At 36.1% G+C, this 14,555-nt stretch overlaps 1 protein-coding gene across 1 annotated transcript; it reads left to right on the forward strand.

Moving 5' to 3' along the window:
• The first annotated feature begins 6,099 nt into the window (after positions 1-6,099).
• On the forward strand, positions 6,100-14,386 carry alg12 (ALG12 alpha-1,6-mannosyltransferase). The gene is made up of 9 exons (XM_048154989.1): positions 6,100-6,291; positions 6,919-7,051; positions 7,145-7,318; positions 10,316-10,510; positions 10,668-10,771; positions 10,918-11,141; positions 13,681-13,850; positions 13,935-14,010; positions 14,090-14,386. Exons 1-9 carry the CDS (start codon positions 6,130-6,132, stop codon positions 14,325-14,327), a joined length of 1,476 nt encoding a protein of 491 aa, XP_048010946.1. The 5' UTR covers positions 6,100-6,129; the 3' UTR covers positions 14,328-14,386.
• The last annotated feature ends 169 nt before the right edge of the window (positions 14,387-14,555 follow it).

Raw genomic sequence — 14,555 nt, forward strand, 5'->3', positions numbered from 1 at the left:
CCTTACTGGATTTAACTTGAACTGGTACAATTGATAATGCACAGTCTCCATCGTCACCGGCCCCTATTTGCCCACAAGGTTTAAGAGCGACATGTGCACTACTTAGAGATGTAGGATTCTGTTCCTGTGTGCTTGTTCTTTCCTTTTGATGAATATGTAAGATGCTAGGATGCATTTGGCCACATACTGCACAAGTTAAGCGCTTGTCACAATCCTTGCTCATATGTCCAACACACAGACAACCAAAACAAACACCTTTCTCCTTTAGAAAGTTCAGTTTCTCTCTATGCGGCTTGTTTTGCATTTGTGTACACTGGTCCAATAAGTGATCACGTTTGCAGCACAAACACATGGCTCGGGACCTTGATCTTAAATCAGTCTCACAACATTGGATTGATTTACTGTTGGTGACAACCGTCGTTGCAAAGCTGTTTCTAATTTTGGTCTTGGATTGAGATTTCTGTTGTACAGGTTGGGTACTCTGGATATCACCAAATAGTGGATCAGAGGACATTTTGACTTGACGTTCAACAAATGACACGATATCTTTAAACCGTGCCCTACGATTGCTCCTTTCCATTAATTCACATGCGACAGTTCTCCATTTTTCCCTTAATTTATAAGGCAACTTCATAATGATGGTTTTCAAATTGCTTGGCATCTCCAGCTCTTCCATATAATCAATTTCTTCCATTACATTACAGCATCCACGCAAAAAGAGAGCATAACTTTGTAATGAATTTACATCCTCTGACTTTACAGAAGGCCATCCAAGAACCTTTTCTACATATGCAGCAGCTATCTTGAACTCATTGCCGAAATGTTCTTTTAACAATGATTTAGCTTGCAAGTACCCTCTTTGTGCATCCATATGGTGACAACTGCGCACAAGCTCCTTAGGCTGCCCTCTTGTGTATTGTTCCAGAAAGTATAAGCAATCTCGATTATTTTTGGTTTTGTCTTCTATTCCATTCTCAAATGCTCTGATGAAAGTTCTATATTGCAGAGGATTACCATCAAACACAGGAATATCTCTTTGAGGCAGTGTGCTGGATTGTTGTTGTTGTACCAGTAGAGCAGTAATCTCATTTTGTTTTTGCATGATACTGCAAATGTTTGTAGTTGATGTTCCATCCCTGTTCTGCATTACATTTGATGTTTGCACTGGTGACACTGAATTATGGTCAATTTGTGGTGCACTGCGAGTTTGCTGAATTACATTCCTTGAGCACCCTTGCTGGGAAGTTTCCTTGGGCATATATTCCTCCGCATGAGGGTTAAGAGTAACTTCTTTACCACTCATCACAGTTCCTTTATCATAATATGCATTCATATCATCAGTGTGGGTTTTGAGAGACTGGTTAGAATTATTTAAAACAGCAATTTTGGCAGTAGCAGCTGCTATTTCTGCATCAATATCCAGTTGTTCTTGTCTGTGTCTCAGCTTTTCCTGTTGCAGCTCCAAAGCATGTTTCTCTTTTAAAGCAGTTGCACATGCAATTAATGCAGCCTTCTCTGCCTCTGCCATGACTCGAGCTGAAGAAGCAGAAGATCTCCCACTGCGCACACTGCTTGAACTTTTCTTGCTAGATGGTTTACTTGATTTACTTGAGATGTTTGAAATGCTATCTTCTGGATTAACATCACTTTGATATACATTTTCATCAACAACGGAACATAAAACTTGACTTTCAATACTCAACCATTTCGTAACATCATCTATAAACCCATTGTAAATCAACATCTTTCCACTGAACCATGTTTGTTGTTTTTCCTGTTCCTCACTGGGTAATAGAACCATCACAGAATTGTGTATTTCCCTTGCTTCATCTCTCAATTTGATGAATTTCTCAAAAGAACACTGCACCTCCTTTTCATATTCTCGGCTGGTCATGAAATCTTTTATGATAGCCATTAAGTTTTTTGCCTTATTTACTTTACTCTTTCTTGTTTTTTGCAGAGTTTCCAATTTTTCCAAGAATGCCTTTGCAGTGAGCTTAGTAGGCCTCTTTTCCCTTACCTCCCCCCCATCCCCCCCACAAACTACGCCCCTGGCTACACATACCTTATTGAATTAATGAAGCCAATTCGTTGCGGCTGCTCCTCGGTTCGCTGCTCCAATTAAATCCAAATCCATAGTGAAATCCAGTGATTAGTCCATTAAAATGTTAAAATGTTCCAGAATGCTGCGTGCAAATCCACAAAGAAGCATTTTTTGACACAGTGAAGTGACACAAATAGCCATTTTGTCACTTGAGGTGTTGTAGGGTGGTTTCTGACCCGTGAGATCCAAACAAGATAAATCCTCCTCCAAATACTGCTTTATCAGATTTATTCATCACACAGTTCATACAGGTCATTTTCTCTCATAGTTCCTCTGCCCAGTGCATATAAAAAATATCATTGGATGCCATCACAGATTTACCTCCTGACACGGTCAAAAAATGTTGTGCTTCCCTCTACACACCTGCCCTCTCTTACTCTTTGCCTACCTATATACTCATTAAGGCCAACACTCCACCCAGTGGTCAAAAAACAGAATTACAGACATAATGGCTCTTACACACATACTTACCACAATTTTACACTAGGGTTGTAACGATATACCGGTATATATCACGGTATTAACACGTACGATTATCATATCGTGTACATTTGCTTACTTACGGTATGGTAAAAACAATGCGGGCGCAAAGTAGGCCTACCTGCAAAAGGAGGAAACACATCAAACATGTTGACCTATATTCGAGAACACCACCCGTGTGGATGCAGGTATGTTCCGTTTATAACTTAGGTCGTATGATATGCGTGATGGAGAGGGAATCCCGGAATCCAGTCATGAAAATGGAATGTACAGTATAACGCAGCGATGTCAGGTAAAAACGCGCGATTTGTTGGACTGATGAATAAAACGAAAGCAGAGCTGTACAATAAATCAGATCGCGACATGGTCTAGTCGGGGTCTGTGAATATAACACGCAAACAGACTGCTGTATAAATATATGTCTGTTTAACGTGTCTGCCTGTGTGAATGAGCTGCGCTGTTTCGTGCACTACATACTTGAGTATGCGCGGCGCTCTTATTGTTTTTTAAGTGTTTGCCGTCTCCTTATCAGAGGAAATGAACACAAACATATCCATGGTTGCTCTGAGATAGCGCTTAATGAGCATTTCATCATTTTATTTGAGAAAAACCATTGCCAAATACACTGAAACTCAAAGCTCTTCACTACATCCCGTCAAAATAAAAGACCGTTTTTTTTAACTCGAAGAAATTGACAAATTTATTATGATTGTTAAATAGAATGTACTTCTCAAAATAATTATAAAAAAAGTTAATTTAATTTCCATCATTTTTGATAATATTTGTATTAAAAAAATAAAAGCCAGAAGAATTAAGTCAAAGCAGAATTTCTGAATTTTAATTATTAATAAAAGTTGTTCAATTTCTAATCCATAATAATTTATTAAATGTATTTGATTGTTTTTGATTATTGAAATCTGAATAGAGAAAACAAACATTTTAATTAATTTATTGGTCATTTTAATTGATGATATAAATAAAAATTGATTGTTAAATACAGTATACTGTGATACCGTGAAACCGTGATATTTACTCAGACGGTTATCATACCGTGGGAATCTCATACCGTTACAACCCTATTTTACACACACACTTCACATAATTATATGTACATCTTACTTTCTATTTTGTTTTGTTTTTTATTGATGAAATCGTCTGACTGTGCTTTGTCTTTATGTCCTGCTTTAATAATAATAATAAAAAAAAGAATTTGCATATAAAATAAAGAAATTAACAATGTACTCTAGGGATCTATTTTAATCATCAGTATAATAAAAAAAGAATGTCTTTTAGACTGAGAAAATGGGTAACATTGGCAGAATTGAATATGCAGGAACCAAGGTCAAACCAAAATTATTTGGATATAGGGCAATCATAAAACAGATGTGCAAATGTCTCCGCTGCTTGTTTACAAAAAGCACATGAACTGTCAATGTCCACATATTTAGAAATATTGACAGGATTTATTTTATGTAAAATTTTGAAATTTATTTCTTTAGTGTTAATGTGTTAGTGTTAAAACATAGTATTTCTCCAGGTAAAAGCCAGGCCCTTTTCCAATCTACCAAAGTCCTCCAATAGAACTTTCCTCTTGGTGATTTTTTTTTCTTAAATTGACAGATTTGGCATACATGTCTATTGGCACATTCCTTGTCCAATAGATCAATTCCATCCAAGAAAAAAGTAGATTGTATTGTGACTGTTCTCCTTGGATTATATATGGAGTGGCTTTAAAGAAGATGAATTAACCCAGGTGAGATTGGTTTAACCACTGTATTAAACTCTTTTGAAGGAATCGGGAAATTGTTTAAGTCATAAATTGCTCATAAGTAGAGTGCGTGCAGAATTATTAGGCATGTTGATTTTCTGATCATATTTTTTTCCCAGGCACATCTTACCAATTCCAAACCACATTAATTTTAACTACTTAACTACTATTAATTTTATAATTAATCATTTATAAGTGATATATATTTGTTCATGAAGGCTGGAAATGAAAAATGCCTTATATTCAGGTGTGCATAATTATTAGGTACGTTTTCTTTTACAGATAAAATGAGCCAAAAAAGATATTTAATCAATGAAGCTGTCTACACTGTACAATGTATCTCATATTTACATAATGTGTACACTTTGCTATAATGAGAGAATTTGCAAGCATGCAGAATGCAGAATTGGACAAAAAATCTGGCTTTGAGCAGGAAGTGGATTATAATTAAACACCTCTGATTGGCCATTGCGTTTAAGAAATCAACAGACTTGTCTGTGATTGGCTACATTGCCCAACGCTGCAAAACACATTGTGAATAGAAACCTTTGACGCTCTCCAGAGAGCAAACACAGATACGCATTGGATTGTTTGCCAAATCGCCAATGTGCTATTATTAAGGAGAAGACTGATCCTAGACCAACAGTTATGATGAGCTTTTTTTTTTCTTTTTTTTTTAAATGAAGATCATTTTGATGAAATCTGAGAGATGTCTGTCCCTCCATTGACTGCCTTCGCAATGGCCACTTTGAAGCTTGAAAAAGTTCATAAAGAGATCTAAAAACTAATCCATATGAATCAAGCAGTTTAGTCCAAATTTTTCTGAAGACAAAATGATGATGAACAGAATTAATTTAGGCTTTTACTCACATGTAAACATTGATCAACGAACATAAGCAGAAGCTCAACCTAACTTAAATGACGCACAAAACAAACCTCTTCCGGAAGCTCAAATGTGCTGCGTTGGTTATGCAGAAGAGGTTAGTGGTCATTGCGAAGGCAGTCAATGTAGGGACAGACAACAAAGAGAATAAGCTTGGACCAGGACTTGGGGGCGTTAACACCTGTCGAAAATTTTCTTAAGTGCTTGGACCAGGACTGGGTGCGTTAACACCTGTCAAAAATTTTCTTAAGACTATGTATTCACAACGAAAATGTGTACATGAATAAAATGTTTCTATACATCTTTGGCGATAAGCACTCGGAAACCCCCCCAACAACAAAACAAACAAACAAACAAACAAGAACAAAAAAAACATAAAAAATCAACCAAACAAAAACAAACAAACAAACAAAAAACAAGAAGAAAATATTAATGCATAGCAGGGCTTCCATACTATTTTCTACTGGATATTTAAAAAACGCCTATCCCGGTGTGAAAACGTCCAATTGTATTTTTCTACAGCGTAAATTACACATACTCACACGCCAAACTTTCTTGCTTAGAATTTTTTTTGAATAAACATAACAGCTTCAAAAATTGTGTTTTCTATATGGGTGTTTGTAATTTACGTTGTAGAACAATACGTCCGAGTATCGTCAAACTGTTTACCACAAACCTTACTCATAATAAATTGAAAAATCCATTTTCTCTATGGCTCTCATAGGGCTCTGGATTCAACGTACCGGTTCAATCCATGGTTCAATCACAGCAAACTTTCGAGCCGCTAAGCCCCGCCTATTTCATAACTTGTTGTGCTGTCGAATTTCTATTCTACCCACTCATTTCTGTAGCTCAGACGTTTGCGCACGCGCCTGAGGACGCGTATGACGCGCTATGATGGCGCGGAAGGAAGCTGTAAATGAGCATCGTCTCCTAATTTTTATGATCGGTGTTGTATTTCTACATTTGTTTATCTGTCCCTACACTAAAGTTGAAGAAAGTTTTAATTTACAAGCAATTCACGATGTTCTGTATCACGGATTTGAATTTGAAAAGGTAAGATCATATCTCAAAAGCAACGCTTTTTTTTTAGGGTTAGGGCTGTGTTCTGTTTAACAAGTTGTGTTTTAGTTCGTGAAACTCAAGAGTCTCGTGATCTTTGATTACATGTGATTAGATGGATTTTTAACAGTTAAGTGAAAGCGTTCCGTAAAAGTATGGAGGAAGGCTAACGTTACTATAGTACTATCAAAATTGTAAAACCATGCTCCATTGATTAATTAATATTCATATACCATGGTATGTGTACGTTATTTGAAAGTAAGTAATGTTAAAAGAACATCATGGTATTACAGTGGAACATGTCCAGAGACATGTTAGTACTATAAACATGTACAAAGAACAAATACACTTTGACACTTTTTTGTCTTGCAATAGCATTAGACTATCTAGATCCACATGAGGACTAAAGTTGTGTCCAAAATAACATACTGTACACTATGAACTAACTGTGTCCTCTAGCGTATGAAGTTTAAAAGGTTATTTTGTCATCTAACATCAGAGTCTTATTGCTCCCACCCTCCCTTTTCCCTGCAACTTACATACTACAAAATGGCATGTACCCAAATTGGGATGCATATTAAGTCTCTATTAATTCCTTATTGCTTATTACGGTTTCTCCAGTATGATCATCATGAGTTTCCTGGTGTGGTTCCACGGACGTTTCTTGGACCGCTGTTCATATCAGCACTCAGTGTACCAATGACGTGTGTGCTTGCTCTCCTTCAAGCACCAAAGTTTTACACTCAAATCCTAGGTATATCCTGGAGATGACAGTTTGTAGCTTAACATTATTCTAATTTTGTTTCCCTTCAGTTTCATCACCTTTATGTTCTTCTCTGTTCCGCAGTGAGAGGAGTTCTTGGACTATGTGTGATTCTGTCACTGTGGCAGATGCAGAGAGAGGTCCGGAGGCAGTTTGGGTCAATGGTGGCCAGTCTGTTCTGCTTCATCTGCACTACACAGTTCCATCTGATGTTTTACAGTACCAGAACCCTCCCAAATGTGATTGCTTTTCCTTTAGGTACAGAGTCCACAGTACAAAGTCCACATATAACACAGCCAGTAAATATGGTTCTTAGGTGATCATGGAGCAATATTTAGAGTTGTCATTGTACTTTATTAGGCTTTGAGTGGTTGTGAGAACAATATTTATATTATGAGAGGGAGTTAAAGGGTTAGTTCACCCAAAAATGAAAATAATGTCATTTATTACTTACCCTCGTGTTGTTCTACACCCGTAAGATCTTCGTTCATCTTCCGAACACAAATTAAGATATTGTTGATGAAATCCGATGGCTCAGTGAGGCCTCTATTGAGAGGTCCATAAAGCTACTAAAAAATATTCACAGTTCAGTGGTTCTATCTTAATATTATAACAAAATAAAGACTTTTCAACAATATAATGATGGGGCGATTTCAAAACACTGCTTCAGAGCTTTACGAATCGAATCAGTGAATCGGAGCGTGATTTGAAATTCAGTGAATCAAAAGTCACTTGATTTCAGCAGTTTAGTCATTTGATAGGAGATCCGAATCACTTATTTGAAACAAATGATTCATAAAGGTCAGAAGCTTCATGAAGCAGTGTTTTGAAATCAGCCCATATAGATATTGTTGAAAAGTCGTTATTTTGTTTTTTTTGGCACACAAAAAGTATTCTTGTCGCTTTATAATATTAAGATAGAACCACTGAACTCACATGAACTGTTTCAAATATGTTTTTAGTACCTTTATGGACCTTGAGAGTTTCAATGGCTTTGCTCTCAATAGAGGCCTCACTGAGCCATTGGATTTCATCAACAATATCTTCATTTATGTTGAAGAAGATGAACGAAGGTCTTACGGGTGTAGAACGACACGAGGGCGAGTAATAAATTACATTATTTTCAATTTTGGGTGAACCCTTTAAGGAGATGTTCATGATTAATGGTTAGTTAAAGGTGCAATGTATAAAATGTGGGAGGATCTATTGACAGAAATGCAATATAATATACATAACTATGTGTTCAGTGGTGCATAAAGACCTTACATAATGAACCATTATGTTTTTATTACCTTAGAATGAGCCATTTCTATCTCGTACGCCGCGAGTTCCCCCTCCATGTCAAGTCGCATTATGTGCCGGCATGTTTCTACAGCAGCCCTAAACGGACATACAGAGCGTTGTTTAGTCAATATTTTGTTGTTCTAATCTAAATCATTCCTGTTGTTGGAGGCAGTTTACATCGTCACTATGTTAAATACACATGAAGTAGTAGTTGTAGTAGCCGTCTGGTTTATTAGAAGCAGAGACCGTTTTTTGTTAGAAGTAAGAAGAAAACTCATTGCTTCACACAGGCTACTCTCTACTGTCTCAGACAACGACATCTTTGTCTTGTGACGGCCAGACGGAGGGGTGTGAGGGGGTGGTGCCGTTAGTTTCAATTTGCAAACCTCACCGCTAGATGCTGCTAAAATTTACAGATTGCACCTTTAATTGTTAAAGGGATAGTTCACCCAAAAATGATAAACTACTTTCAGCCAAACACAATAGAGATATATTAAAGGGTTAGTTCACCCAAAAATGAAAATTCTGTCATTTATTACTTACCCTCATGCTGTTCCACACCCGTAAAACCTTCGTTAATCTTCGGAAGACAAATTAAAATATTTCAGTTGAAATCCGATGGCTCCGTGAGGCCTCCATAGGGAGCAATGACATTTCCTCTCTCAAGATCTGTTAATGTACTAAAAACATATTTAAATCAGTTCATGTGAGTACAGTGGTTCAATATTAATATTATAAAGCGACGAGAATATTTTTGGTGCGCCAAAAAAAAACTAAATAACGACTTATTTAGTGATGAATGATTTCAAAACACTGCTTCAGGAAGCTTCGGAGAATTATGAATTCAGATCGCGTGTCAAACTGCCAACGGCTGAAATCACGTGACTTTGGCGCTCCGAACAGCAGATTCGATACACTGATTAATTTATGCTCCGAAGCTTCCTGAAGCAGTGTTTTGAAATCGGCCATCATTAAATAAGTTATTTTGTTTTTTTTGGTGCTCCAAAAATACTCTCGTCGCTTTATAATATTAATATTGAACCACTGTACTCACATGAACTGATGTAAATATGTTTTTAGTACATTAATGGATCTTGATAGAGGAAATGTCATTGCTGGCTATGGAGGCCTCACTGAGCCATCGTATTTCAACAAAAATATCTTAATTTGTGTTCCGAAGGTGAACAAAGGTCTTACGGGTGTGGAACGGCATGAGGGTGAGTAATAAATGACATTATTTTCATTTTTGGGTGAACTAATCCTTTAATAAATATCCTTAGTCCTCCAAGGTTCTGAAGCGAAGCGATGCGTTTTTTATGAAAAATATATCCATATTTAAAACGTAATAATTCAAATAACTAGTTTTAAATATGGATATTTTTTCTTACAAAAATGCTTTGCTTCTGAAGGCCTTTAATTAACCCACTGGAGTCGTATGGATTCCTTTTTTTTGTTTGTTTTTTTTTGTTTGGATGGATGCATTATTTTTTACTTCAAAACACGGCCCCCCATTCACAACCATTATAAACCTTGGAGGTCTAATGATATTTTCAAATATATCTCTGATTGTGTTTGTCTGAAAGATGATAGTCATATACACCTTGGATGGCTTGAGGGTGGCATGGGATAATTTTAATTTTTAGGTGAACTATCCGACTGGTAATCGACTGAGCTTATCGATTAATTTCAGTTAGGATCGTAAGCACATGGCGAAATCACCGTTTTTATAGTCATGTAAATCGGAACATTTATTTACTTCAATCTAATGTGGTTGTCACTTCCAAACCTTTGCAGTACATGGCTAAAACAACACAATAAGAATCATATATTCTTATAATATATAATAATATATAATAGAATTGTATATTCATAAAAATTGCATTGTAACAGCATCCCTTTCTATTAATATGTTTGCATTATTCTGCAGTTTTACCATACAAACTTCTCTCCAAATTGTGTTTTATTGAATAGTTCTGCTGGCGTTCACATCTTGGCTGGCCCAGAGACACTGTGCCTTCATTTGGCTCTCTGCTTTGGCCATTATTGTGTTCCGCTCTGAATTGTGTCTCTTCTTTGGCCTGATGTTGTTGATGTCACTCCTGAGCAGGAAACTCCATTTTCTGCAACTGCTTTACCATGCCATACCTGCTGGTGTTTTATCTTTGGGTCAGTTAAATGCTTTTCAGTCAATATTTTTCTGTCTACTTTTTTTTTTTTTTTTTTAGCTTTTTATACACTAAATTTTAACTTTTGATGTTTTATTTCTCAGCAAAGCATGGACACAGCCCTTTACAGTCTGAAGTGTGTTTGCTTTCTCTTGTAGGTCTCACTGTCATGGTTGACACATTTTTCTGGAATAAGCTGCTCTGGCCTGAGGGTCAGGTACTGTGGTACAACACAGTCTTGAATAAAAGTTCAAACTGGGGAATATCCTTTTGCAAACTGCAACATGGAGATGTCAACATTTACTCAGAATTTTCTTTTTTGGGCCAACTAATCCTTCACAAAAAAAAAGAAAAAAAGTATGTACAAAAGTTCTACATTTGTATGTTTCCTTGACTCCCGTGCCTCAAACTTTCCCTTTTCTGTGGTACTTCTACTCTGCTCTTCCTCGAGCACTTGGCAGCACAATACTTTTTATTCCAATTGGCCTATTGGACAGACGAACAAGAATACCACTCGGCGTAACTGTAGGCTTCATTCTACTGTACTCCCTTCTGCCCCACAAGGAGCTCCGTTTTATCATCTACACCTTCCCTGTGTTCAACATGATTGCTGCCTGCGGTTGTTCCTTCATGTAAGTTGAACATATTTTGGTAGTAGTTGTTAAAGGGGTCATGAAATTGAGAATCAAAATGTTTTTGATATTTACACATAAAAGGTTACTCTACAATAAAAACATACTGCAAATTTCAGAACTGAAAACTAACTCTCCAATTTAAAATATGAATAATTATTATTATTATTATTATTTTTTTTTTTTTTTACCCTTCAGAAATCGAAGATGTCAACATGTAGTAATTTAGATTTTTAAATAGTGGAAGAAACTTGGGTATAAACCAAAACTTACATGGGAAACCTAGTGAAAAATAAATATACCAAAATGTATTTGAAATACATTTAATTTATCCTACTGTAGGTATAGTATACTACAAATACATGTACATATTTATGTACTTAATACCCTGAAAATGTACTTTTGGTGTACTGAATTTAAAGTCTGCTAAATTGGAACAACTAATGTTGTACTTAATGCACTTTAGTTATCCGGAAGTAGTGCTGAGGTCTAACTAAAGATATACTTAAGTATATTTGATTGTGCTAAAATGGTCAAATTCTTGCATCATTATATTCTGCAGGGAACCTAAAAAGCTCCGATACATGTGACTTGAATGATGCAGAACATTTTTCAAGTTTTTTCTGCTCCTTCGCTAGCCATGATGACTCTTGTCAAACTGCTTAACAGGCCTTATTCACATGATCACAGACTGCTTTGTATCTTTTCACTGCAACTTATTACTTTAAAAAGTAACATTGGCAGGAAAACTCTTTCACTCTATGATAGTTAAATATTTCAATTAATCAATGGATCACATGCATCCCGACCCTTGGGGTGGTGCCCGTACAGAATCAGTTTATGGGTCAATGTAACTATGATCCGTTACACCCCTATTTAAAGGTGCCCAAGAATGCTTTTTCACAAGATGTAATATAAGTCTAAGGTGTCCCCTGAATGTGTCTGTGAAGTTTCAGCTCAAAATACCCCATAGATTTTTTTTAAATTAATTTTTTTAACTGCCTATTTTGGGGCATCATTAACTATGCACTGATTTTTTCAGCGCGCCACCCCTTTAATTCGCGTGCTCCCTGCCACACCAGCTCTCGATTATATTACAGCACATTTACAAAGTTCACACAGCTAATATAACCCTCAAATGGATCTTTACAAGATGTTTGTCATGCATGCTGTATGCATGCTTCGAATTATGTGAGTAAAGTATTTATTTTGATGTTTATATTTGATTCTCTATGAGTTTGAGGCTATATGCTCCGTGGCTAACGGCTAATGCTACACTGTTGGAGAGATTTATAAAGAATGAAGTTGTGTTTATGAATTATACAGACTGCAAGTGTTTAAAAATGAAAATAGCGATGGCTCGTCTCAGTGAATTCAGTAAGAAACGATGGTAACTTTAACCTCATTTAACAGTACATTAGCAACATGCTAACGAAACATTTAGATAGACAATTTACAAATATCACTAAAAATATCATGCTATCATGGATCATGTCTGTTATTATTGCTCCATCTGCCATTTTTGCTGCTGTTCTTGCTTACCTAGTCTGTTGATTCACCTGTGCAGATCCAGACATTACTGGCTGCCCTTGTCTAATGCCTTTCATAATGTTGGGAAAAGGGGTGGCATATGCAAATATTGGGGCGTACACCCCGACTGTTACGTAACAGTCTGTGTTATGTTGAGATCCACGTGTTTTCCGGAAGTCTTTTAAACAAATGAGATTTACATAAGAAAGAGAAAGCAATGGAGTTTGAAACTCCATGTATGTCTTTTCCATGTACTGAACTCTTGTTATTCAACTATGCCAAGGTAAATTCAAATTTTGAATCTAGGGCACCTTTAATAGTAGTAGTGAGGTAAAAGGATTAGTTCACTTTCAAATGAAAATTGGCCCAAGCCTTTACTCACCCTCAAGCCATCCTAGGTGTATATGACTTTCTTCTTTCCGATAAACACTCTTGGAGATATTTTAATAAATATGCAGATGCATCCAAGCTTTATAATGGCAGTGAACGGGACCCACGAGTATGAGCTGAAGAAAGTGCTTCCATCCAATTCCATTCATCATAAACGTTTTTTACTTTCTATGTACGTTGAATAGATAAATATGGTTACCACCATAATCATATAGAACCTGTTACATAAATGCATTACTGCTAATTAAACTAAATACTAATTAGAAAATAAAATCAGTTAAAACATCCCCTAGTAATAATATGTTGCCTAACTTTTACTTTATATTCTTTTTAGATTAGGCTATTCATTTTGCTCTTATTGGTCCTGCACTGTTTATTTTCAATACATATGCCTATATTGGCAAATGTTGATATAGTGACATTTCATGCATTTCGAACATGTGACTAAGACTAAATCTGAGATATTTAAACATGCCAATCAGCAGATTACAGCTGATCTGCTGTACTAAATGTGTTTTTAGCAGACCCTCTTCTTTTGGTATGAAAGAGCATTGTCTTTAATATTCAATTCTATGGTATTTAATTTTAACAAATGTTTTTACTTTCTCTTTTGTTACAGTTTTAAGAACTACCACAAGTCATGGATGTATAAAATTGGCTCCATAGTTGTGGTAGGACATCTGATGTTAAATGGAGTATACACAAGTATTTCTCTGTATGTTTCCCATCACAACTACCCAGGAGGGAAAGCAATGTATGAGCTACATAGGTTAATGCCAGCAACAGAAGGTAAGTTGATTTTGAGTGCTCATTTAATATTGAATTATTATTGCAATCCAAGCAATCTGATTAAGTTTTATATTTGCCACACAGATGTGTCATTACACATTGATGTACTAGCTGCACAAACAGGAGTCTCGCGTTTTCTGGAGCTAAATAGTAACTGGAGGTGCGTGACCATCAAAGATAATTTGATAATTATGTGCAATAAATGATTTGTCTGAATGTATTTCCCTTTCATTTCCTAGATATGACAAGAAAGAGGATTTGACCCTTGAAGATCCAGTTATGAAGACATATTCACACCTGTTAATGGAAGCGAATACAACCAAGATATTGCTGCTCAAAGACTCTCACAAACCTCTGGTCTTCATCCCAGGATACCAAAGCCTTGCATTTGAGGTGTTCCACTTTCCACCTCTCAAAATCAAGCTAAACAACAAACTTGTGCTTCTAGAAAGACATTTAAATAATGAATCTAGATAATAAACACTGAATAAAATATTTTATAGACCAATAAATGTTTACAGAAGTGGTTATCTGAATTTTGTTACTGGTCTTTTTTTTGTAAAAAAAAAAAACTTAGTTTATTCAATGCAGTTTAACACTCTTCACTGAGGCTTAATTTCACAGTATACCCCCCCCCCCCAATGCAATGGCACAGTTATCCGCTCACTGCTTCCTTTTTAACATCCTATTACCATGCCTACCAGT

This window comes from Megalobrama amblycephala, linkage group LG14 (genome assembly GCF_018812025.1).
Source record: "Megalobrama amblycephala isolate DHTTF-2021 linkage group LG14, ASM1881202v1, whole genome shotgun sequence".
NCBI lineage: Eukaryota > Metazoa > Chordata > Actinopteri > Cypriniformes > Xenocyprididae > Megalobrama > Megalobrama amblycephala.